This window comes from Gorilla gorilla, chromosome 3 (assembly GCF_029281585.2).
Source record: "Gorilla gorilla gorilla isolate KB3781 chromosome 3, NHGRI_mGorGor1-v2.1_pri, whole genome shotgun sequence".
Taxonomy (NCBI): Eukaryota; Metazoa; Chordata; class Mammalia; order Primates; family Hominidae; genus Gorilla; species Gorilla gorilla.
In genome coordinates this window covers 45,621,158-45,648,335 of record NC_073227.2, presented here as the reverse complement: position 1 = coordinate 45,648,335, position 27,178 = coordinate 45,621,158, and the positions used below count along the sequence as shown (strand labels likewise).

The following is a 27,178-nucleotide window of genomic DNA, read 5'->3' as shown; positions in this document are numbered from 1 at the left end:
AATGTGCTACCTTCTAATAAATGTGTGTTTGTAATTAGAGACCAGAACTGCAAGGGTTTTAATAAGATTAGCTTTCCCTTTTCTGCTTAGTTTCTGGTATTAGTAGTGAGGACTTTAAGCAGTGATTTGTATTTTTTACTTCCTCTCTCAAAGATATTACAGATAGTGCAGTTTTTATCAGCTGCAGAAGGCAGCTGTTGAAGAAAGCTAATGTGATTGTTGAGAGCAGAGAATTGGATGATGGTAATGACCAGAATAGTTAACCTTTCGGAGCATACTGATTGCTTTTCCTAGTATTAAGCGTTGTGCATAGGATCATCTCATGTCAAATCCCCAGTAACCCTAGGAGAGAATGCTACAGAGACAGCCACGGTTCCACGGCTGGGAGTAGGGGTCTGGATTTGAATCCAGGCCCCTCCTTTTTAGCTTAGCCTGTATTCTTGCCTGCCCAGTACTTAAAGCCGGTCAAATCTGTGCAAAACACTCAAAATGAGGAGTGTTTCTAGGTTGCAGTGAAAACTGTTACTGTGATGAAACATTAGTTTCTAGGCCTGACATCCCCCACCTTTGACTTTGTTATTTTCCTTGATGCAAAAATGTCTAGTTCTAAGGGAGCACATAAAGAGGAGACATAAAAATAGTGGAATACCATACCTGTTTTCTAGATAATGGCCTAGTTTAAGGTTTTGCCTGGAAAATTCCCTCTCACTTTTTTTCCTTTTTTTTTTTTTTAGGGCCATTTTTGTATGTCTCTACCTCTGGCCTTTCTACCTTTTTTCCCCCTCTGCTAGAATGTTTATATGAATTGACACCTACCTGAAAGTAGTTCCAGACTTGACTTTGTTCAGTTTTACAGTAAAAATCTGCAGTTCTTGTACAGTTTTGGCAATTCAGTGCAGGGTATTACTTATTTCATTAGAATTAAAAACTTGATCCATGCTGTTTTATTGGACAATGTTTCCTTTTTAGCTAAGGGGATAAAGGTCCTTTACTCATCATCTCATTTGGGAAATAAATCTCTTTCTTTCTGTCCGTCTCCCTCATTCTTCCTCTTGTGCTCTGTCTCTATTCTCTTTGAATATTATATTGAATATAATATTGAATATTATGGATGACCAAATGACAGAAGAGGATAACATAGATAATAATAAGGTACATATCTTGAAGGACAAGCTGTAAAATAATAAGTAAAAAGTATGTTCTTCAAAACACTTCTAGCAACTTCATGCTATTTCTTCATATTTCTGCAAGCTGGGTCTATCTCTGGTTTCGTTTAGCATTTATAGGGTACACACGATTTTGGCAGATAGGAGAACGTTTCGTTCCTTAACCTTGTGTGGGTTCACCTGCATGGTATGTGTATTTCAGCATACACGGGGGGCTCTATAATTTTAGTCCTGTCCTGGGTTATCCCAGTCTGTAAAACAGGAAAGTAAAAAGTCACAGAGCTGTTCATTAAATGAGATTGTTATAGAAAGTCATTTGAAAAGCAGGGAGCTATTTTACAAGTATGGGCCTTTGTTTGTGATGTAAACGTAGACATTGACAAGGGCCAGTTGTTAGAATGACTTAAAAATACAATCCAGAACCCTGAAGGTCTAATAAAGACCTAAGATGGAATATTTAATCATTGTGTTCTTACTTGAAATCTCAACCGTGCTGTCTTGGATGGTCAGTAGAGACTTCCAGTGAACTCGCTTTGGTGGCGCTTTAGAAAGACATCTATGGAAGGCACATCACATGGGAAAAGCAGGAGCAGGAGAGAGAAAGGGGGAGGGGCACATACGTTTAAACAGCGAGATCTCGAGAGAACTCTTGGAATTAATTATATTTTACTTAAATTTCTTTAGACTGAATTCTAGAAAAAAATGTACAGTGGTAGAAGGAATGGGGTGGGATGGGATGGGACAGGGTAAGAATAGATTATAATTCTTCTGTGTTTTTAAATATTCAGGCAGATTAATATGTGATATGATGCTTACCCTTGGTTAAAGATCTACGTTTTTTGTTCTCTCTTGCAGCAATGACTTGACTTGAAGAGCTCTAAGAGACTGAAAACTTATATGAAGTTGCCTTGGGAATATTTTTATATATTTTATACAGTTTCTATCATGGAGTCAGCAGGCACGTGGATAAAATCTAAAAGGGAATATTATTGCTGCGCCATATACAGAATTCAGTTTGCTTTGAAACAAGTTTTGGTTGAACGAGTCTGTTGAAAATTTTGTTATACTTCCAGGGAAGGAAAGAGCTGTTTTTATCTTCTTAACCACTCCCAGCCTCTACTCTTCCCAGCCCCTAATCCCAGGCCTTGGTGTACACACTGTAGTTTTTCCATTATGATGAGTATGTGCAGTGATACTATTCATGTACAGTCTGAGCTTATGCTCAGGGGTGTGTGTGTATATGTGTATACATGTGTGCACGTGAGTGTGTGTTTCTTTTTCCAGTTCCTGCATCCTGTTTTGACACTGGTTGTAAGAAGATCTTGATACATACAGGTTAGCTGTTAACAAAAGATAAAAGATGAATCTTCAGTGGTAAAAGCTCAGTGGAAATAATCTAGTTTAGCCCTGAGGAGTTGATTCCCCAAGGGACCATGGAGTCAGATGGGACCAGATGCTAGACTTTGGATTCCTTGACCACAAATTCAGCATTAACTCCTGCCACCACCATGTCACTCCTACAGCACTTACACATTTTGAGAAGGTTTTTTTTTTTTTTTTTTTTTTTTTTTTTGAGGCAGAGTCTCACTGTGTCCCCTAGGCTGGAGTGCAGTGGCACAATCTCCACTCACCTCAATCTCCACCTTCCCAGATTCAAGCGATTCTCCTGCCTCAGCCTCCCAGGTAGCTGGGATTACAGGCATGCACCACCACGCTCGACTAATTTTTGTATTTTTAGTAGAGACGGGGTATCACTATATTGGTCAGGCTGGTCTTGAACTCCTGACCTCAGGTGATCTACCCTCCTCGGCCTCCCAAAGTGCTGGGAATATAGGCGTGGGCCACTGCACCCGGTTTTTTTTTTTGTTTGTTTGTTTGTTTGTTTTTTACCTTTAGCTGAGCGATTCTTGGTTAATCCATTGAATAAAGGAGAAAATGGTTTAAAGTCACACACACAAATTTGTTTGGACAACCCAAGGCCAAAACAAAAGAACCCTGCTTCTCTTTTTTTTTTTTTTTCTGAGGCGGAGTCTCGCTCTGTCGCCCAGGCTGGAGTGCAGTGGCATGATCTCAGCTCACTGCAAGCTCCACCTTCTGAGTTCACGCCATTCTCCTGCCTCAGCCTCCTGAGTAGCTGGGACTACAGGTGCCCACCACCACGCTCGGCTTATTATTTTTGTATTTTTAATAGAGACGGGGTTTCACCACATTAGCCAAGATGGTCTCGATCTCCTGACCTCGTGATCCACCCGCCTCGGCCTCCCAAAGTTCTGGGATTACAGGCTTGAGCCACTGCGCCCGGCCTAGAACCCTGCTTCTCATATAAGATGGGCCTGCACCTACCTCTGGCATGTTTTTCTTTGTGTATTTCTTGTTTTTCATCCTGTAACTAATGCTCATTATTTAAAACACTCCAGTTACTTTTCCCTTTAGGCCTGGCAAACTTTTCTTTTTCTTTTTTTTTTTATAACTGTACATTTTACAAAACACCTGAAAGGAAGGACCCAGAGACATAAATAGTATTACATGATTTATGGTAGCTCTGGGGTGAGCTGTGGGGGAGGCCAGTTACAAGGTCTCCAAGACCCGCCTCCATGTCAGTGTTGGGGGTGCCTTGAGCACTTCTTTTATTTCATATAGGAAAATGCACATCTTTCATTTGTCTCCCAAAAGATGATTTCCATAAAGATATACTTCAAAGTATTTACTGTACATAGACTTCAATGATTTTATTTCCAGCATCAGACTAAACATTTCTAACCTTTTAAATAAATGGGGAATTTAGTTTCATGAGAATTTTTACTGACAACTAATAAACACTGTATGTGTACACATTCATATACACTGTGGACTGGAGAAAGTCAGTATGGAAATAAATTTCACTGAGATCCAGAAAGTAGCAATATAGGACTTTTAGGGGTATGTATTAGTGTAAATAATGTATGTGCAGTCTGGGCTAATCATTTTAATTAAAAACAAATAAGCATACTTTTTTGCTTTAAAAATATGCCCTCAAAATGGTGGAGGATAAAATGTAAGATACTCTTTAGCTTTAATTATTTTTCCATCTTATTCAAGTCAGAGCACTTTTTTTTAAATAGCAATACAACAGGCAAGAGAATACTCAAAAATATTTAAAACTGTATTGATACCAAGAGTATGTTTTAAATATTTTCTAATACTTGAGCGGTTTTTGTCTGGCAGGCTTCCAAATTTGCCAAAATTAAGCATTCAGTATTTTCAACACATACGCTTTTTACTGGTTTATACTGAACTATCTGATGAGAATTCCTAAGTGTTCCCAAAGCAACTGATGTTTACAGGTCTTGTTTTTCTCCTCCTTCTTTCTAAGGATGAGGGAATCCACAACAGACTTTCTCTAGAAAACACTAATGATGGACAACTTTTTGGTGTCATCAATGAGTTGGCTACTACCTTGATGTAAAAATTTGTAAAGGAAAATTTTCACCATTTCGAGTGTCAAGTGTATTTTTAACTGTCTGGTTTGTACTTTTATGACTTTTGTACTACCAAAGCGGAGTTAAAAATAAAAATGTTAAACGCAGTGTGTTGTCTTGTGAGTGATCCAATTATTGGCGCCTTGTACACTGGAAATACAGTCGTGGCAGTATAATTATTGAGCTTAATTTTTTACAGTGCTGAATTTCTTGTGTCTTGAAATATCAAGTGATCACTTGGCTGACTTTCCTCATGAGATTTCCCCTCCTGCAGTACCCCTTTCCCTAACACAGGCATACCTTGGAGATACTGTGGGTTCAGCCCCGGCCTACTGCAATAAAGCAAATATTGCAATCAAGCCAGCCACATGAGCTTTTTGGTTTCCCACTGCATATAAAAAAGTTATATTTATACTGTACTATAGTCTATTAAGTATATGCAATAATATTCTGTCAAAAAACGTACATACCTTAATTTAAAATACTTTTTATTGCTAAAAAAATAGGATAATCTGAGCCTTCAGCAAGTTATAATCTTTTTGCTGCTGCAGGATCTTGCCTTAATGTTGAAGGCTGCTGACCAGGGTGGTGGTTACTGAAGGTTGGGGTGGCTGTGGCAATTTCTTAAAATAGCACAGTCATAAAGTTTGCTGCACTGATTGACCTCACCTTTCATGAAAGTTTTCTCTATAGCATGCAGTACTGTTTGATAGCATTTTATCACAGTAGAACATCTTTCAAAATTGGAGTCAATCATCTCAAAATCTGATGCTGCTTTATCAACTAAGTTTATGTATTATTCTAAATCCTTTGCTGTCATTTCAATAGTGTTCACAGCATCTTCACCAGGAGTAGATGCCATCTCAGGAAACCACTTTCTTTCATCATCTGTTAAGCAATTCCTCATCTATTCAAGTTTTATCATGAGATGGCAGCAATTCAGTTCAATCTTCATGCTCACTTCTGATTCTAGTTCTGCTGCTGTTTCCACCACATCTGCAGTGACTTCCTCCACTGAAGTCTTGAACCCTCCAAGTCATCTATGAGGGTTGGAATCAACTTCCAGACTCCTGTTAATGTCTCTATTTTTACCTCCTCCTGTGAATCAAAAATGTTCTTAATGGCATCTAGAATGGTGAATTCCTTCCATAAGATTTCAATTGACTTTACTGAGGTCCAATAGAGGAATCACTGTCTACGGTGGCTCTAGCCTTATGAAATGCCTTTCTTAAATAATTAGACTTGAAAGTGGGAATTAATCTATGGGCTGCAGAATGGATGTTGTGTCAGCAGGCATGAAAGCATTTCTCCCTTTGTACATCTCCATAAGAGCTCTTGGGTAACTGACCAGGTCCTTGTCAATGAGTTATTATTTTGAACGGAATCTTTTTTTCTGAGCAGTAGGTCTCAACAGTGGGCTTTAAATGTTCAGTAAACCATGCTGTCAATAGATGTGCTGTTATCTAGGCTGTTTACAGGCAGAGTCAATTTAGCATAATTCTTACGGGCCTTATGATTTTCAAAATGGTAAATGAGCATTGGCTTCAACCTAAAGTTGACAGCTATGTTAGCCCCTAAAATGAGAGCCTGTGCTTTTGAGGTTTTGAAGCCAGGCATTGACTTCTCTCTTAACTATGAAAATCCTAGATGTCATCTCCTTCCAAATCTGTTTTTTCATTTAGCCCACCTTCATCCATGATCTTAGCTAGATTTTCTGGATTATTTACTGCAGTTTCTAAATTAGCACTTGCTGCTTCACTTTGTACTTCTATATAATGGCAATGGTTTCTTTAGTTAATCCTTATGAACTGGCTGGGTGCAGTGGCTCATGCCTGTAATCCCAGCACTTTGGGAGGCTGAGGCGGGCTGATTGCTTGAGGTCAGGAGTTTGAGACCAACCTGGCCAACATAGCGAAACCCTGTCTCCACTAAAAATACAAAAACTAGCCGGGCATGATGGTGCACACCTGTAATCTCAGCTACTCAGGAGGCTGCAGTAGAAGGATCACTTGAATCCGGGAGATAGAGATTGCAGTCACTGCACACCAGCCTGGGTGACAGAGCTAGACTCTGTCTCAAAAAAAAAAAAAAAAAAATTAAATTTAAAAATCTCATGAACCAACATCTGCTGGCTTCCAACCTTTTTTCTGCAGCTTCCTCACTTCTTTCAGTCATTATAGAACTGAAGAGTTAGGACCTTGCTCTGTATTAGGCTTGGGCTTAAGGGAATGTTGTGGCTGGTTTGATTTTTTTATCCAGGCCACTGAATCTGTCTCCTTATCAGCAATAAGGCTGTTGCACTTTCTTATCATTCGTGTATTTGCTATAGTAGCATTTTTAATTTTCTTCAAAACTTTTGCTTTGCTTTGCATTCACAACTTAACTATTTGGTACAGGAGGCCTAATTTTCTGCCTGTCTCGGCTTTTGACACGCCTTAATCATTTCTAGCTTTTTATTTAAGGTGAGATGCATGTGACCCTTCCTCTCACTTAAGCAGTGAGAAGCCATCATAGGGTTACTAATTGGCCTAATTTTAATATTTTGTCTCAGGGAATAGGGAGGCCTGAGGAGAGCGAGAGAGACGGGAACGGCTGGTTGGTCGGGCAGTTGGAACACACATGCACAGCATTTACAGATTAAGGTTCGTCATTTTATGTGGGCACAGTTCATGTCATCCCAAAACAATTACAATAGTAACATCAGAAATCACTGATCACGGATCACTATAATAGATATAATAATAATGGAAAAGTTTGAAATATTTCAAGAATTACCCATATGTGACACAGGGACATGAGTGAGCACGTGCTGTTGGAAAAGTGGTGCTGATGGCTGGGCGCAGTGGCTCACGCCTGTAATCCCTGCACTTTGGGAGGCCGAGGCAGGCGGATCACGAGATCAGGAGACCGAGACCATCCTGGCCACCATGGTGAAACCTTGTCTTTACCAACATACAAAAAAAAGAAAAAAATTAGCCGGGTGTGGTGGTGCGCGTCTATATCCCCACCTACTTGGGAGGCTGAGGCAGGGGAATTGCTTGAACCTGGGAGGTGGAGGTTGCAGTGAGCTGAGATTGTGCCGCTGCACTCCTGCCTGGGCGACAGAGCAAGACTCCACCTCAAAAAAAAAAAAAGAAAGAAAAGTGCTGATGGACTTTCTCAACTTGCAGGGTTGCCACACACCTACAGTTCATTAAAAAACAAAACAAAAACAAACAAGAAAACCCTACAATATCTGCAAAGCACGCTACAGCAAAGTGCAATAAAATGAGGTATGCCTGTTACTGCTTTTTAAATTTGAAGATAATTTTGGACTTGTAGAAGAGTTGCAAAAGCAGTACAGAGTTCATGTAAACCCTTCCCTCCATTTCCCCGTATGTTACCATCTTAACTATAAAAAAGTGATCACAACTAAAAAACTAACAGTGGTACAGTACCATTCATTAAACCACAACGTTCTGTTCTTTGGATTGCATCCATTGTCTCACTAATGTCCCCTTGCTGTTCCAGGATCACCCACTGCATTTAGTTGTTGGATCCTGTCCCCTCTGATCTGTGGTTGCCCTTTAGTCTTTTCTTGTGTTTCGTGATCTTGACACTCGAATGTACTGATCAGTTCTTTTGTAGACTCTCCCTCAATCTAGGTGTTCCAGCTGATTCTTGTGATTAGACGGAGGTTTTGTATAAGGGAAGGGACACCATACAGGTGATGTGCCCTTCCCACTGAATCGTGTCAGGAACGTGATGGTACATATTACCAGTGATGTCAACCTTCATCATTGCCCAAGGTGGTGTCTGCCAGGTTTCATTTTTGTAAAGTTACTATTTTCCCTTTGTAATTAATGAATATTAGAGGGGAGATACTTAGAGATTAGGCCAATATCTTATTTCTGCTTAAACTTTCACACATTAATTTTACCATCTGTGTGAGTTTTCTAGGGCTACCATAACAAATTACCAAAACCTGGGTGCCCCAGAACACAGAAATGTATTCTTTCACAGTCTAAAAAGCCAGACCCTGAAGTCAAGGTGTCTGCAGGGTTGATTCCTTCTGATATCTCTGGGGTATAATCTGGCCCATGCCTCCCTCCCAGCTTCTGATGGTTGCTGGCAATTCTGGCATTCTGTGTCTTCTTCCCTGTGTGAGGGAGTCCTCTGCTCTTACAAGGACACCAGGCATTGGGTTTAGGGTCCACCCTAATCCAGTATGACTTTATCTTAACTTGATTACATTTGCAGAGAACCCATTTCCCGATAAGGTCATATCCACAGGTCTCAGAAGGTAGGACTTCAACATCAACAGGTCTTGTGGGGGATATCATTCAACCCACCACACCAACCATTGGTGGATCCTGGCTGCAGTGGCTATGTCTGTGGTAGGAGCCCTTTCAGGTTGGTGCCCATGTCCCTTGATGTGGTTCCATCCTTTACTTTTCTCCTTCCTCCACCTATTACACACTCTTTCTTTCTTTCTCTTGTCTTCTTTCTTTTCTTTTTCTTTCTTTCTTTCCTTCTTTTTTCTTTCTTTCTTCTTTCTCCTTCTTTTTTCTTTCTTTTCTTTCTCTCTCTCCCTTCCTTCCTTCTCCTCCTCCTTCTCCTCCTCCTTCTTGCCTTCCATCCTTCCCCTTTCTTGCATCTTTTTCCTTCCTTCCCTTTTCTTTTTCTTTCTTTCTCCTTCCTTCTTTTTCTCCTCCTCCTCCTTTCTTCTACCCTCCCTTCCTTCTTCCCTTCCTTCCTCCCTCCTTCCCTTCCTCTTTCTCTCCTTCTCTCTCTCCCTCCCTCCCTTCCTCTTTCTCTCCTTCTCTCTATCCCTCCCTCCCTTCCTCTTTCTTCCTTTCTTTCTCTTTCTTTCTTTCCTTCCTCTTTCTTTTCTTTTCTTTTCTTTTCTTTTCTTTCTTTCTTTCTTTGTTTCTTTCTTTCTTTCTCTTTCTTTCTCTCTCTCTTTCTTTATTCTTTTTCTTTCTTTCTTGACAAAGTCTCACTCTGTCGCCCAGGCCAGAGTGCAGTGGTACAATCTCGACTCGCTGCAACGTTTGCCTCCCAGGCTCAAGTGGTTCTTCTGCCTCAGCCTCCTGAGTAGCTGGGATTACAAGCATACGCCACCACACCTGGCTACATTTTGTATTTTTAGTAGAGACAGGGTTTCACCATGTTGGCCAGGCTGGTTTTGAACTCCTGGCCTCAAGTGATCCACCTACCTCAGCCTTCCAAAGTGCTACGATTACAGGTCCTTTCTTTTTTGAAAGCCCTTTATTACTTTCTGGCACCACAAGATGCTCCAGGTTCATCTTGTCTTGTATTTTCCTTGCCCCAGCCCTGAAATCAACCACTAACCCAAGGAGCCCTGGTTCCTTTTATTGGACAGTGATGTTTAGAAATAAAGAGCACTAGGTGTCCTCATTGATGCTGGGATGTCACAGCTACTAGGCCCCCTGTACACACATATATACATACACACACACCAACCCATGCGGATACACACATCTTTATGTATTTTTTGTATCTATCTGTAAAACAAAAGCATGTGCCCACACTGCTACTTCTGACTCCAGGCTTGCTCCATAGTACTCGTTCTAAGCTTCCTGCTTTCCTTATTTGTAACTTTCTTCTCCAACAGTGAGGAAACCTGGCTCTTACTATCTATGATATTTTTACATGTTTATTCAACACTAGCATACATATTAAGTAGTTTGAAAATATATTACTGTGAGAAACACATTTTCCAACTGAAGTACTGTGTGTATGTGTGTGTCTGTGTATGTGTGTGTGTGTTTGTGTGTGTGTGTGTGTCTCTGTGTGTGTATGTGTGTGTGTGTGTCTGTGTGTGTGTGTGGTTCTTGTTTTTAGCCTTACAGTATTCTGTCAAAACTGTATTCGCCAAAGTTTCTTAAGTCAGCTCCTTTGTTCCCCACCCCCTTCTGCATGGTAATGTGACTCATTTGTAACACAGAGTCATTTGTCACCATCTGCATTCCATCTCTCCTTCATATCCTGGTTGAGATTTTTAAAATGTATAGACAGCAAACTTCACTCTGTGTGGTACCTCATAGGATTCTGATTTGGAGTGTGCGTGTGTGTGCGCGTGTGTGTGTCCTTGAAAACAAGATGATCAATAACAGCTTATGCTGAGGAAGTGGAAAGGTTGATTTGGTCATTTGTGACCAAGTCACAACATGAGAACCAGAAACTCAGAATGTGTGCACTAGGATGGATGTTAGAATTCCTCCAATCCCCTGTTTTATAGTTGAAAGGGGTCACTTGGGGACGACGGGCTTAGTTTTTGGTTAATTGGCCTTTTTGATATCCCCTCTAGTACATGTGTAATGTAGAATGGGGACGTTTGGTCACTAACTGGCTTTCATGTCTTTCTTGGCTCATTAGGGGAGTAGTGGGCAGCTGGCAATGTGGCACATATGACCCTTCTGTTCCCCATGGTGACGGACGCTAGCCTCACAACGCTGGCCCTGAACAATTGGTTCAGCAAGCTCCCCATCCTGGCAGTTCCAGCACTTTGGGAGGCCGAGGTGGGCAGATTGCTTGAGCTCAGGAGTTTGAGACCAGCCTGGGCAACGTGAAAGAACCCTGTCTCTTTGAAAAATACAAAAGAAAGTAGCCGAGCATGATGGCCCGTGCCTGCAGTCCCAGCTACTTGGGAGGCTCAGGTGGGAGGATTGCTTAAGCCTGCGAGGTCAAGCCTCTGGCGAGCCATAATTGTGCCATTGCATTCAAGCCTACGTGACAGAGTGAGACTCTGTCTCAAACAAACAAACAAAAAGCAACCAGCACTGCCTGTTTTCCCTCTGCACATTCCCTCCCTTTCCTCACACCAGGAAAGAAGACTACACAGCAGGAAATATGGTCTCCACCAGCCCCCTGGGTGAATTTGCCAGGGGGCCTGTCCATGGTCTTGAATGCTCCTGCACTTCTTTTTCAAATCTGTCTTCACATCCAGGCTTCCTCCACCCCAAAAGGCGGGGGACCCTTCCTTCTGTCTCACTGAGGACAGTAGAGTTGGGGGCTTGGAAATGGCGTCGCGCGATTTAGTGCATAGTATCACTGAGGGCTTGTTGTGTGGTCAAAGAGGACTATGTTTTGTATCTGAGGTTTGACTTGCCAGTTCTTAGATCCTCCGACCCTTTTGTCTGGGTGGGGCATGTTGGTTCTACCCAAGGATTCCCTCCTTCTCTCCTCATCTTCCCAGAACCATGCTGCAGGACTGTTCTCAGATCTCCCCAGGGGACCCTCACTGTAGCTCTAAACACCAAAAGGACAGCTGGGACTTCTTTGTCTTGGGCATTTTGTGGCGTGGCCAGGGGGTGGTGTGGCTGCCCACGCGGTTCAGCTGGTGTCCAGCTCTGCAGGTCCTCCCACAGAGCTGGCCCTTCGCTCCCTCTGCTGGCCGAATCGGAGAACTGCACGGCCGTTGGGGGTTGGTGCTGTATCTTCCTTCAAGCCCTGGTATTGCAGAAAGTACTCGTGATTTTTTGCTGAATGAATAAATAAACAAAAGCCCACCTTTAAAAACGAAAGACTACCATTAGCTATTTTGTGAGAGTAAAGGTTCAAGTCTAGTTTTTTTCTAACCGATTTTCTGGCGCTGCCAGTTTGTCTTTATTGTTTTTCTCATCGGACGCTCCAGTTTCTCACCTGGGAGCTTGTGTCACTGCAGGTGTTACCTGGATACTGGTGAGAATGATTCGGTTCCGTTTTGGAGGGAACCCCGCGCGCCGAATGCTGTCATGGAAGTGGTGTGGTCTCAGAGAAGTAGGCACGACCTTTGCTGTTGCGTTTGAGCCCCACACTCACCACTGTGTGACATTGAGAAAGGTATCTTATCTTTCTGAGCCTCAATGCCATCTGTAAAATGACCTGTCTCACAGGAGTTTTAAGGATCAGAAAAATGCCTGCAAATCCTCTGTCTTCTCATCCACCCCTACCGAGGCGCGACTGCTGTAAGCGGCATGTTTGGTAACTTGGTGAAGGGTCTACATGCGTCCATCCCCCACGGCTGATCAGAGTGGCTGTGACTGGTCCAGCACACACAACTTTGTCTGAGTCGAGTTGAGCCGGCCAGTTGCTTGCTGTGGAACTGAGCCACAGAGTTCCATAGGCTCATGGGGAAGCCCATGAGGGTTCCCATGGCTAAAGCTACAGCATTAGCCGCCAGAGCAATAAACCATTTTCTCCAGCAAATGCGCTGGAAAAAATGGTTTATTGCTCTGGTGGCTAAAGCTGTAGGCTAGGGGGCTGGTGAAGACCATATTTTCTGCTGTGTAGTCTTCTTTCCTGGTGTAATGAAAGGGAGGGAATGTGCAGAGGGAAGACAGGCAGTGCTGGTTGCTTTTTTTTTTTTTTGGTTTGAGACAGAGTGTCACTCTGTTACCTAGGCTTGAATGCAGTGGCACAATCATGGCTCACCAGAGCCTCGCCCTCCCAGGCTCAAGCAATCCTCCCACCTGAGCCTCCCAAGTAGCTGGGACTGCAGGCACAGGCCATCATGCTCAGCTACTTTCTTCTGTATTTTTCAAAGAGACAGGTTTTTTTCACGTTGCCCAGGCTGGTCTCGAACTCCTGAGCTCAAACGACCTGCCCACCTCGGCCTCCCAAAGTGCTGGAACTACAGGCATGAGCCACTGTGCCCAGCCTGGTTGCTTTCAAGCCCCAGATTGAGTTGTCCCCAAGGCCTAGTTGCCCTTCTGAACTTCACGAACCTTTCAAGGAAATTCTTTTGTTATCTAGTTTGGGTTTCTGTCATTTGCAACCAACCAACCAAACCAACAAAAAGAACTCATGACTAATGCAGTTATTTGCAGAAACGTAGCTATAGGAGGAGTTATAGAGCCACATGGAAAGTGAAGCTCTGGCATCCAGCCCTGCAGCTGAGACTTCCTAGAGCTGCCTTCACTCCATCGCCAGAAGGCCTGGCCATGGTGCGGTTTCTGTTGTGAAATGCTTTTGCAAACCCTTTTCCTTTTATTGCTTCAGGAGAGTTTCCTTTCACCATCTTTCCTGGATTGGCACAGGGCTCATTCTTACAGCTCCCGATAAGAGCACAGATTTGGCATTCAGATGCCTTTGCTGTCTGTGACCTTAAACTCTTTGGACCCCGTCTTCTAACTACAGAATGAAGATAATATGTGCCTTTTAGGGTGGTTGTGAGGATCATATGAGCTGAGACGTGTAATGCACTTAGTACAGGCCAGGCACAGTCAGTGCTCACTCAGTGGTCTCTCAGATGAAATAGAACAATCTATTGGCCGCAGAGATGCCAAGTTCCAACCCTCTGTAGTGGAATAAATGATGGGGATTTTGCCTTTTGAGAGTTAGTTTTTAATGTTTCTGCCACAGCCATATTGTTTATAACATTTGAAGGTGGGCTGGGGGCGGAACAGGTACAAGATGTAACTGCAAAGCCTATGGGGCCTGAGGTTCTCCTGATGGCAGGTCAACTGCCTTATTGGAAAGAATGACTTTCTTGCCTTGACTGATGTTGAATGAACCCAGATCTACCAGCTAAGGAGCATGGTCTCTTCCTCTGTTTGTTCAGGCTGAAATTTTATCTTAACCCTTTTATGACAAGATGTGCATGTAGCATAGGCATCTCAGTGAGTTTAAAAGTAACTCAATTTATTTTCATTCCTAAGTTAATCTAGCTGAGAAATCATAGACAAAATACTCTTGAAATCATAACATTATACCCAAATTGAAAAAATATATGGGTTTACTTATTACAGATGAATATTAGTGTTGACCAAATCAAACAAAAACTACACACACACACACACACACACACACACAAATCCATACTAAATAAAACCCAAGCCAGACATAACCTCTCCAAAATAACCAATCAACCCTCCCAAATCTTCCATGGTTTCTGTTTTGTATTAAAAATGCATTTTATTTTATAAAATCTTATTTGGGGCACGAGGAAAGATAAAAGAAAGGTCAATTTTAATGCTATAAATATTAACTTCAAATGCAATGTGACTTAAAGTTCAAAGGATAAATTCCCGTGTGTTCTACAATTGTTAAATGATGAAGATAACGAGAATAAAAATACACTAAAATTGAAGTGCCCCCAAGATGCATTTTTGCCTTTAGATGATTATTAATGATGTAGGTAGAACACAACTTACCCAGTTTAGAAATTAGTATTATTAGAAGTGATTCATACAGCTTTGGTGGGTAGCAACAAAGATCTAGTTATTTAAAAAAGCGTTGAGTGTTACTCATAAAAGTGGGCCAGTGACCTTCGCTGGATAATAAAATTACATCTAACTTTTTTTTTTTTTTTGAGATGGAGTCTCGCTTTGTCACCCAGGCTGGAGTGCAGTGGCACAATCTTGGCTCATTGCAACCTCCGCCCCCTGGATTCAAGCAATTCTCCTGCCTCAGCCTCCAGAGTAGCTGGGATTACAGGTGTGCACCACCACGACTGGCTAATTTTTATATTTTTAGTAGAGACAGGGTTTTGCCATGTCGGCCAGGCTGGTCTTGAATTCCTGACATCAAGTGATGCGCCTGCCTTGGCCTCCCGGAGTGCTGGGTTTACAGGCGTGAGCCACTGTACTCGGACAAAGTTACATCTAACATTTATTGTTTACTTTGTGCTGGGTACGTGCTAAGCACTTTTTATCTCATTTAAATCTCATTATGGCCGAGAGAGGGGCCTAGCCATCACCTCCACTATACAGATGATGAAACTGAGGAAAGGAATCTTAAGCTATGTAGGGGTGGTTCATGGGTGGGGACATATGGCCCCTGGATCTGCCTCATCCTTTGTAGGGAAAGGAAATTCATGGTCTTATGATTGCCGCAAAAATACCATTGACAGTAGACAGTCTCAGAGATTTTACAGATAAAGCTGAAGCTGTCCTCACAGGGTTAACAAGAATTCTGGATTAAGCATTAATCAGGCTGTACTTTGGCCCACTTCCTTGTCACCAAAAGTCCTGTAGTAGCACTAGATCCTGACCATCTGCATCCCCATTGTTCCTATAGATAGGATTTCTGACATTAGAATCATAAAGCTTTTGTTAGAATTGCTTAAGGTGTTTTTCCCCAAATTCCAGTGAAACAGCTGATAGCCAACCCACCCAGACAAATGGGATCAGCATGAGAATACAGTTTCTTCATCACCCTGTCCCATGACTTCACCCTGTACTCTTCGACCAATCAACTATCACCACACTTAGGCTTACTCCAAACCCTTTAAAACGCCTAGCCCCAAACTCCTCAGGGAGACGGATTTGAGGTTTCCTTCCATCTCCTCATTCAGCGGCCCTCCCATTAAACCTCTTGCTCTGCTGCAACCCCGTGTCTCAGCTATTGACTTGCGGCACGTTGGGCAACAGACCTATTATGGTTACAAGGCCTTGACTAACTTTTCTGTTCTTTATTACAATCTTCCTTAGAACCAGAACAAAACCCTCTTTTAATCCCAATTGACAATACATGCAATTTTACATATACAAAATTGGGTTGTCTCACATTTTGATTCAGCCCTTATCTTTGTCTAATGGCAACATGGATGTTGCCACAGAGAGGCATATTATGTCACCTTTAAAAGCACCGGTTTGGGCCAGGTGCGGTGGCTCACGCCTGTAATCCTAGCACTTTGGGAGGGTGAGGTGGGTGGATTGCCTGAGCTCAGGAGTTCGAGACCAGCCTGGGCAACATGGTGAAACCTTGTCTCTACTAAAATACAAAAAACTAGCTGGGCATGGTGGTGCACGCTTGTAATCCCAGCTACTCGGGAGGCTGAGACAGGAGAATCGCTTGAAGCTGGGAGGCAGAGGTTATAGTGAGCTGAGATCACACCACTGCACTCCAGCCTGGGTGACAGAGCGAGACTCCATCTCAAAAAAAAAAAAAAAAAAAAAAAAAGCACCGGTTTGTTGTTCAATCTGGGTTCAGTTGGGATTCTGCCACTGTCTGGTTGTGTGATTCTGGATGAGTTATTTAGCTGTTTGAGCCTCCATTTTCCCATGTGTGAAATGGGGACAATCATACCTATAGCTCACGGCGTCACGGTAGACTTCAGTGCGATGATTCACGTGCAGTACTTAGAACAAGGCTGACTGCATTTGGTGCTTAACACATAGCAGTACTGAAAATGTTAAGCTATAGTCATACCTATAAAAATACTAAAAACAACAACAAAATACCAAAACCCATAACTTGTTGGCTCCCAGAAATTAATTACTGAATACAATTTCTACGTTAATATTTGGCAAATTATTTTGAAGTAGTGTCTTTGAAGATTTTTTCTCTATATATTTTTTTCCTATAAACTTTTTTTTTTTTTTGAGACAGAGTTGCACTTTGTTTCCCAGAACAGAACATTCAAGGAAATTCTTTTGTTATCCAGTTTGGGTTTCTGTCATTTGCAGCCAACCAACCAAACCAACAAAAAGAACTCATGACTAATGCAGTTATTTGCAGAAAAGTAGCTATAGGAGGAGTTTTATATATATATATACACACACACACAATGATACATATATATAACATATCATTTTATATATATGTGTGTGTGTGTGTATATATATATATATATATATATAGGCTGGAGTGCACCAGCACGATCTTGGCTCACTGCAACCTCTGCCTGCTGGGTTCAAGCAATTCTCCTGCCTCAGCCTCCCAAGTAGCTGGGATTACAGGCGAGCACCACCAGCCCTGGCTAATTTTTTTATTTTTAGTAGAGACAGGGTTTCACCATTTTGGCCTGGCTGGTCTTGAACTCCTGACCTCAAGTGATCCGCCTGCCTCGGCCTCCCAAAGTGCTGGGATTACAGGCACGAGCCACAGCACCCGGCCCCTATAAATTTTAATTTAAAAACCACAACAGTCCTTGATGGTTTGTCACCCGGCTTATGGCTGATGCCATGAAAACCTTAGACCTTAGATCTTGTGTCTTCAGAAACTGGTAATTTAAAGCTTTTGTTTCCTTTCCAAGCATCAACATCCAAGACAGAGAGAGCAGCACGTCAGCCGATGAGTAGAGGCTATAGACCTTCTGTGGCCTGTGAACTCTTCCTGATTTATGTAAATTTTGAGGTTTACCTTTCTCCATAGCTTTAGGAATATTTCGGAGAATGGAAAAGAATGAGTTGGACCTAGAAATGGATTTTTTTTTGTGGGATTTTAAGTTGGTAATTTATGTCAAGAGAAATTGCATTGTTGTGCTTTCAAAGTAGCCAGATTCTGACTAAACAAGTATTCTAATTAGCCTGCTCCTCAATGGCCTCACTCATTTTAGTTTGGAATGTGTAGTTTTGATTAGGGAGATAAGTAAAATTCTTTGCCTGCCTTTTGGTCTGTAGGTCATATTTTACCTTAGTTCTGTATTAACTATTCCAAAATGCTTAAAGGCAGTAAATACAGAAGTCTCCTAGGAACAAGGCTCAGAGGGCAGCACAGGTGAGGAGGAAGAGTTGCAGGTCAGTGGTGTTGACGGTATTTGCAAGTGGGCTTGTATTATAAGTGCGTGGTTCACATTCATGTGTATGCTCTATGTGCTTTCAAAAATATTGGCCCGGGCTGGGTGCGGTGGCTCACGCCTGTAATCCCAGCACTTTGGGAGGTCAAGGTGGGCAGATCACCTGAGGTGGGGAGTTCGAGACCAGCCTGACCAACAGGGCAAAACCCTGTCTCCAGTAAAAATACAGAATTAGCTGGGCGTGGTGGTGCACGCCTGTAATCCCAGCTACTTGGGAGGCTGAGGCAGGAGAATCGCTTGAACCCAGGAGGCGGAGGTTGCAGTGAGCCAAGATCGTGCCATTGCACTCCAGCCTGGGCAACAAGAGTGAACCTCCATCTCAAAAAAAAAAAAAAAAAAAAAAATACATATATATATGTCCAGTTTTGTCTATTTACAGAGAGCTTTTATATATACTAGTTCATTTGATCTTCTAAACCAGTGGTTTCCAAAGTAGGTTTCACATACCCCAGGGGTGTGAAAAAAAATATTAATGCTCTGATATGTTGTTACTTCATCTTAGTATTGCTAAATACTGTAAACCATATAACATATTAGAAGATAGTATGGTTGTAAAAGTGCTTATATTAAGGGTGTGTGCCATACTTTTTACTGATAACTGGTGCAAGATAAAAAAAGGTGTGGCAATCCCTGCTGGAGTCTTACGTGTTTCTCCAAGTGCGGAGAATTACTTACATAAACGATGTAGATGCCAGGACCCCACTCAAGACCTCCTAAGTCTGAATTCCTAGAGGTGGGTCCAGAAATCTGCCTTTTAAACAAGCACACCACATGCCTCAGGGGCACACTGAAGTTTGAGAATGCGCACTTTCAATTCTTAGAAATAGGAATGATCCCCATTTCACAGATGAGAAAAGTGAGGCTCAGAAACGTTAAGAAACTTAAAGTCAAAAGGTCACACAGCGAGCAAGAGGAACAGCCGGATTTCACCCCAGGTTTATTAGGATTAAAGCGGCACATGTGTGGGAAGTACCAGGCATGTGTCACATGGGCAGGGCCTCTGAAGACCTGGAGGTCATGACGCATGGCTGCAGGTGTTACTGAAGAGTCAACCCTGGGCGCACCTTTTTTCCCCCATCACTAGGAGCCAAGAGAACAGTGAGATCTGGATGTCATTACACGAATATACACCCTTTTTTTCCTTCTCTTCCAGGATTTTAGAGATTGAGTTCAAAATCACTAAAAAATGAGGTCGGCCAAGCTCCCCATTGCTTGGCCCCAAACATTGGTTTTCTTAAAGTTTTTGTCTCAATTTGGGATTACTGTCCTTAGGGTAACGTGGACTCATTCTAGAGACCAAACCTTCAGCAGCTGCCCAAATTCTACTCTGTCCACTTTTCCACAGACCACCACAAGCCTCATTATTCAAATAGAGGAGGGTAGTCTGAGAGTGAAGGGCCTGAATAATAAACACAATTCCTAAACTCTCAAATTCCTATGGATTTGTGCTCCCACATCCTTTATTACACCATGTCACAATCCAGCACAATCCTGGCTACCTGCATGATATCTCCCCAACCAGACTGGGAAAAGATCACTAACTCCAGACTTCTTTTACGTATTCTTTCAATCAACAAATATGTATTGAGTTCCCCCCTTGTGCCGTACACTAATTTAGATCTCAGGCCAAACGCATTTGTTTAGTACAGACATTTCAGTTGAAAAAAATTGCTAATAGTTGACTCCAAGTGACCAAATGTGCAGGTAAGCATCATCTACAATCAACACATTGACTTGCATAAAATGTTTCTTAAAGTGGCTGGGAGTGCTTCAGAAGTTAGCAGACCACTTAGGTGTGGTTTCTATAACCTGATACATATGAGAAACTTACAAATTTAGTAAATCTATAAATGAACGACTTATTGTTCTATTAGTTAACAGGGAAAGGATTTACCATGAAAAACAGATGTCAGCTTGTCTGTGTTTGTCACCAACTCCAAAATAGAGGATTTAAAAATGCATGAGGTTTAATCTAGAGAAAAAAAATGAAACAAGACCAGAAAGCAATTAATTTCTACGTTTTCATCATAAAGCCTGGTTGTGTGAAAAGCAGCGCCCTTGCTGAAGAGTTAAGTCCAAGTCCAGGAAAGGAGGCTATATCCTGTGCTGCAGTAGTGACTGTGCTCTCTCTGCTGCATGGTTGCACACAGATGACCAAACCAGGGAAGTCAGGAGATCTTTGCACTTGCATCTGGTGTCTCATTCATTCTTTCTAAGGCCTCCTGCTTGGAGGTACGGATGGGAGAGGTAGGAAGAGAAGAGAATCAGAGAGACAGAGCGGGGCAGAGGGAGGAAAATGACGAATGGCCAGCACTTACTGAGCATGGACAGATGGGCATGTGCTATGCAAGAAACCTAAAATTCTCTTCGTTTTTTTGGGTATCTGGTTTTTCCAGTTATAACTATTCACTACATCTGCTTTGGCAATGAGGGGAAAAAATTTAATTTCATATTTATATGATAGTTCATTTTCCCCCAGTAAAAAGTTAAATCTAACTTCTTAGCTCAAGAAACCTATATGTAATATATACATAAAATAATCTTAATTCAAAATCAGGATTTAACATGGTAAATATCCACATGATGCAATTGCCTAAGGTTCATGGGGAACTGTGAAGTCTGCCCCTAATCACAGTTAGTGCCTTCCAATCAGAGTGCATTGTGCTTTCATATTGTCCACAATGTTTGAAAAGGTTGGCTATTTTCAACATCACTTTTCTGACAAGAGGTGGCACTAGGCTGCAGAAAGAAGACACTACACACATAAGCGTGCTCAGACAGCTCACTGTTAGACAACCTGGTAGATAAGGCTAAAAGCTGGAATTACTTTTCAACCTAAAGATTTTTTACTTTCATTTCCTTTGGGGGATCCTGGATACTGGAGTTAAGATGAAAGGGGCCAGAATTACTTTTAAAGAACTCTTGAAAGTATTGGCCATCTGTCGACCTTTTTGAAGCAGTTATTCATAAAAGAGAATCTTTAAAACTACAGAGCTGTCAGTTATGGTGAACTCTGCAGCTGTTCTAAAATGTAAAATTATATACATATATAAATGCGAAAGTGTGTGTCTGGGTAAGAGAAAGAGACTTGTCTGCCCTGATACCTTACCCTACCCCTTCCTTGTCTGAATTTCTTCTTTTCGTCCAGTTTGGAGTTATCAATGGGAAGTTGCAGCAGCGGTAGCTGTCCAGTCCTCCTTCCCCCGGACCAAAGGTGGAAGCCCCTTTGGTGTCACACTGAATGTACACACGATCTTCCAATCTTTTGAAACCAGCTGTATCCCAGGCTTTTGGGTTTTGAGACCTCCTGTGGCAAAGACTATAAACTGACCGCCTCGAAACTCATTGTCCATTTCCCCTTCTTAGTAACTGCATTCTGAGTTTATTTGGCAAAGCCACGCATACCACTAGCAAGACGATTTCCTAGTCTCTCTTGCAGCTAGATGTGGCCAAGTGACCAGATTTTGACCAAAGAGAGTAATGTGGAAGGGATGAATTATACTTCTGTGAGGTCCTTAATAGAGAGTGAGTGGGGTTTTTTGCCCTTTATTCTTTTTCCAACATGGAATGCAAATGTAATGACTGAAGCCACAGCAGCCATTATGGACTACAAAGTGATCTTGAGAAGGAAACCAAAATGATTGAAGCAGCATGGGTCATTCATATGCGGGTCATTGATATGTGGGTCACTGATATGTGGGTCATTGATATGTGGGTCATTGATACACGGGTCAGTGATACATTCTCTACCACCCTGGATCACTAACTCCAGCTTCTTTTACATAAGAGGTAAATAAGCCTCTATTTGTATAAAACACTCATCCCATACAACTGAACATAATCTCAACTGATACACTTAGGAAATCATTGAAGGAATAAGCATTCTGAAATATTAAGTATTTGGTGTACTAAATACAAAAGGAGACATACCTCTAATGCAATTAACAATGCAAAGACTTTATCTTTTTAAGGGCTCTGAGTGACCCTGTATATAGAGGTCACTTGCGATGGCTTGTCATTACAGTACCAAACAAACCCATAGGCTCATTAAGCATTTGTAAGGGTGCCGTCCTTAAAGGTGCTGGAAGGCTCAGAAATCATGTTTTATACTAAATAATTACCAAAATCAAATAATGACATTATACATACTTCCCAGTTTTAGAGTTTTCAGTTGTGGGGATATAAAAATGTTTGTTAAAGGAATTGTTTTCAACTAGTAAAACATCATTTTTGAGTGCCTAGTGTGCCAAGCACTGTGCTAAACACTTACATCATCTCATTTAACCTTTACAAGCACATACAATTATTATTCTCACTTTACAGATGGGTAAAGGGATACATAACTTGTCCAAGGTCACATGGCAAAGCTGGAAATCAAATGAAGTTCAGTCAGATTTCAATTCTGTGTTACAAAACACCAAACTAAAGCATCTTCCATGTTTATTTTTTTCTAGATAGTTTTGAGCATCCTTAATGCCTTTAAATTCTCCGTTGAGTTATGTTAGAATGGTTGTCCTTGTTTCAATGAATTAGAAGGCTGAAATCCAGAGAGGGCTTGTTCATCTTTGAGGTAAGATCAGGACATTTAGTTATGGCATCAAGTTTGACAGAGAGAAAGCCAAAGCTATGGCTCTGCAAACCAACTTGGTCCCTTCCTTGAGTATAATTTTGTAGTCTAGCTCTTTTTGCTTTTTTTTTCATAGAGATGGGGTCTCGCTAAATTGCCCATGTTGGTCTTGAATTCCTGGCCTTGGCAATCCTCTCACCTCAGCCTTCCAAAGTGCTCAGATTACAGACACGAGCCACTGTGCCTAGCTTAGCTTTTTTTTTTTTTTTTTTTTTTTTTTTGAGATGGAGTCTTGCACTGTCACCCAAGGCTGGAGTGCAGTGGCACGATCTCAGCTCACTGCAACCTCCACCTCCCAGGTTCAAGCGATTCTCCTTGCCTCAGCCTCCCAAGTAGCTGGGATTACAGGCGCCCGCCACCGTGCCCGGATAATTTTTTGTATTTTTAGTAGAGACAGGGTTTCACTATGTTGGCCAGGCTGATCTTGAACTCCTGACCTTGTGATCCACCCGCCTCGGCCTCCCAAAGTGCTGGGATTACAGGCATGAGCCACCACACCCGGCCATCTAGATTAGTTCTTTACATTGAAAGTAACATCCAGGGTCACTGATATTCTGAGAAAATTAGAACCACCTTTGAGTTAAGACTTCTAGAAAGACACATACGTTGTTATATTTTAATTGGAATCAGACATTTAATGGCATAAAAACATTGCATATATGGCTTTGCTGTTCTGAATGTCATGAACTTAAAATCCAAATATGACACAAGCAGTTTTAAGACTTATTTTGGCCAGCCTCCCCAATCCCAAAGGAGATTTAAAAGTAATAATGTAAAAAAGTTAAGGTCAAGGTGTTTTAAAATCAACATCTCAGCTAATGACTAACCCTTTGTTTCCTGGGGACTTCTGCTCTACTGTGAAAACTGCTGAGCTTAACCCGCTGTTGAACAACTGGTTAGTTATTAGTTCCCTGGGTGATTGTCCCTGAAGTTAAGCCATGCTCTGGGGACACATGAGGCACTTTAATTGGGGTAGTTACTTTTTCCAGGTTGGGTACAATGTTTGGCTCTCAAAAGCAAGGTAAACAGTTTACAGTCAAAAGGAATGCTCTGTGATTGTGTGCCTTTGGGATCAAGGGTTGAGATCTTAGAGTATTGTCATAAACATCTGTACCAGGTGCTCAAAGATGTTTGAGGGTTGTCAAGCAAGCTGTTCAACTTCTGCATTTTCTGTGGATATGGGCACAATGACCCACTCAGATTTTTCTCCTAGTGTCCTGAATGACAGCTCATCTACACAGAGTGAAACTCCAGATATGTGACAAGCAGCATGGGACAGATGCTGACAATCAGAACAGATGCTGGATGTAAACAACTGGTAAGGCTGCACTGGTGCCTGCTGGCAGAATCACCTGCTCTGCATCCAGGGAGCAAATGCGTCTGCATGCTCAGCATGACACCAGCTTACCTCCCTGTGCAAATCCCCTCCCCTAATCAGTCTCATCCAAATCTTCTCCTGCAGTAGCAGCTTCTAAAGCCGCAAGGGCCTCCGCCACCGCTGCATCCTCATCCACAATCTCCCCATCCCCAACCCCATCTCCATCGGAGCCATGGGTATCCTCCTGCCTGTTTCCTGAGTCAACCACAGGCATGGCATGAACAGGACCCTTCTCATTAAAGCAGATGCTTAGAACTTCTGTTTCCACATCCTCATTCAATGAATCCCAGCTTCTCCTCACAGAGAAGGGCATATTCAAACCATGCTCCCCCACTGGGGGCTGAATTCCCTCTAGGGATTCATCCTCAGTATGGTTCTTGAAAACACAGTCCTTTTCATTATGATCAACGCTGTCTCCAGCTGGGCCCCATTGCTGAAGGTAATCTGGGGCTGGTATCTGGAAGACATGGTCTTGTACTTCCAAGGCAAAACCTTCTGCCTCAGAAGGAGCTCTGGAGCCTCCATTTCTCATGACTTGGGTCCCTTCTGAGGCCAGCAGCACACAGTCCTGTTTCCTGGTGCCCCCTCCTTCCAGGAAGGGTTGAGTTGGGGGAACAGTATTTGCAGTACTGGCCCAGGAGCCCCTGTCATCCTGGGCGGGGCTGGAATTCCCAGTGGGCTGTGGAGTGGCAGCAGGGCCGATGCCGTTGACACCGCAGGCATGGTGTTCCCCTCCAGTGTCCCCCTGTGGGAGCGGCCCTTGGTGAGGCCAGCAGGGCTCCCATGGATCAGCTGTCCTGCTGCTGCTCTCAGTCTTCTTTGAGCCCTGCCTCTGAGGGTCATTTTTCTGCACCAAGACTTCACTGCTCCATTTGCCTTTTAATTTATCAGTGTCGTCTTCATCTAGCTTGCAGCTGTTGACTTCATTGACATAGCCAGGAGAGGGCACTTGAACTGGATCAAAGAGATAGCTTCAGGAAAGACAATGAAAACCAGTCAGGTCTGCTCCATCATTAATGCTTTTTACCACAGGCCCTGTTTCTTTCTACGATTCCTGCTAATTTAATTTCTGTGATTACTTTTCAACCTAGATAAGTATGTCTAAATCAAATAGATATAGTTGGTATAAAAATGTTTGGTGGCTCACGCCTGTAATCTCAGCAATTTGGGTGGCCAAGGCGGGTGGATCACTTGAGGTCGGGAGTTCGAGACCAGCCTGACCGACATGGTGAAACCCCATCTTTACTAAAAATACAAAAGTTAGCTGGGTGTGGTGGTGGGCACCTGTAATCCCAGCTACTCGGGAGGCTGAGATAGGAGAATCGCTTGAACCTGGGAGGCGGAGGCTGCAGTGAGCTGAGATCACGCCCCTGCACTCCAGCCTGGATGACAGAGCGAGACAGTCTTGAAAAAGATAAACAAGGTTCTGCCTGAAATACTCTTAAGAAGAGAGCCAAAAGGAGGAAGGAGGGGTAAGGGGTGAAGTAAAATACAAAGTGGTTCATAGAATTTTAAAATAAAAAACAAATAAAACAAATGTCCACTAATAGGGCCATAAGGAGTACATCCTCTCAATGGAATATTATGCAGTCACTAAAATGATAAATATGAAGTCTGTAGTCACAGGAATGATACTTACAATACATAGTTTTTGAATAAAGCCAAACATCACATTATGATTACAGTGGAATACAGCTTATTTATATATAGGTCTAGAATAGAACTCCGATTAAAAAGACAGTATATTTGTTAAGAAAGCAAGACCATCAGTTACTTTTTTTCCCTTTTTCTTAGTTAGAAGTTTATGTTCATGTTACTCACAATTTTCTGAAATGCAATGTGGACAAAATTAAAAGCACATATGTGATTGGGGTGATTTATTTTCAGCGATGCCATTTCAGGCATCCTCAGAAACCCAGACCAAATTCAGCCTCAGAAAATGATGGTGTTCCCAACATGCTTTGAGAAGTGAGCAAAAGAAGTTAAAAAAATCTAGGGCACATGTTCTTTTAAATGATATTATAACAGTTCCAAACTCTTAATATGTTGGCACTGTTGATCATGCCCCAAGCTGGATAAATGCACTGAATACACGCACGGTCTTAAGTGACCCCACGCTCATCACAAATTCCTCCATTTAGAAGTAGTATTTCTCCAGCTTTACCTTTGTATTATTTTACAGCACCTGCACCCCATCTGGATTGTTTTCTGTTACCACCTGGAAAAGAAAGTGTAAAAGGTAGAGAACACAGTGAGTGATATATTAGTAGGAATTAAGTTTGCCTTTTTTTTTGCCTAGAGACTCAAAATGTATTAAGAGAGTCACACATTTTGGCAAAAGGGTAACTACCACGTGGGTCAGAGAGGGTGCTGGTTACCAGGAATACCCCATTTCCATCACCGCTTCAGAGTTCTCAGACGTTCACTGACACTTGCCTCTGTGTCAGACCTTTCTCCCAACCCTGGGGTTATGTGTTTCATCCCCATTTTGCAGATGAGGAGAAGAAGGTGGAAGGATGCTAGACAGAGAAGGGACTTCTGCTTTTCTAATCTGTTACCTTCTACAGAGGACACAGGAACCTCACCAGGGCACAGCCCACTGCACGCAGCAGCAGGAGGGGAAGGAGATTCTGACGGATTCCTTGCCAGGGCATTTGCTCCTCAAGAGTTAAAGGATGCCGGAATAAGCTGGCGGATCTATTGTGTCCCATGATTCAGGCCCTGAGGAGCGTGATAGCCCAAGTCATCGCACAAGCTTCAACCACATTAAATTGATTCTGTGTTGCTTTTCCTACTGCTGGGCCAATCTCAGCTATGATTTGTGGACCTGTTCTTTTGCAGCTCAAAGACATGCCCCCTTGGGCTTCCTGGCAGAAGGTGGACTCATTTCCCACATGCCCACTGTTCCCTGACCCCTCCCCAAGCTGGGCTTTTCCCCATCATTTCCTTTGGAACAAAATCTTCTCTTCATATAAGACTGACCATGTTGGCCTCTTCCTTCCTCAGAACATCCTAAAAATGAGTATGGAAGCATCTCTTAGA

General features: G+C 42.4%; 2 protein-coding genes across 4 annotated transcripts in view; one reads left to right on the top strand and one right to left on the bottom strand.

The window, feature by feature from the left end:
• RELL1 (RELT like 1) overlaps positions 1 to 24,391 on the top strand; it is a 93,383-nt gene extending 68,992 nt beyond the window's left edge. The window contains exons 7-8 of one of the 3 annotated variants that reach the window (XR_008678809.2): positions 23,972 to 24,076; positions 24,221 to 24,391. The gene's annotated coding sequence lies outside the window, so the exon portion shown is untranslated. Of the gene's footprint in view, positions 1 to 2,021; positions 4,732 to 23,971 lie in introns of those variants that run through there. The other 2 variants (XM_004038531.4, XM_019025917.4) reach the window with 2 other exon arrangements.
• PGCKA1 (PDCD10 and GCKIII kinases associated 1) overlaps positions 22,830 to 27,178 on the bottom strand; it is a 133,905-nt gene continuing 129,556 nt past the window's right edge. Inside the window, exons 3-4 of the mRNA XM_019025916.4 lie at positions 26,301 to 26,354; positions 22,830 to 25,107 (exon numbers count right to left, since the gene is read on the bottom strand). Of these exons, the coding sequence (XP_018881461.2) occupies positions 24,189 to 25,107; positions 26,301 to 26,332 (951 nt within the window). The 5' untranslated portion in view covers positions 26,333 to 26,354 and the 3' untranslated portion in view covers positions 22,830 to 24,188. The remainder of the gene's footprint in view (positions 25,108 to 26,300; positions 26,355 to 27,178) is intronic.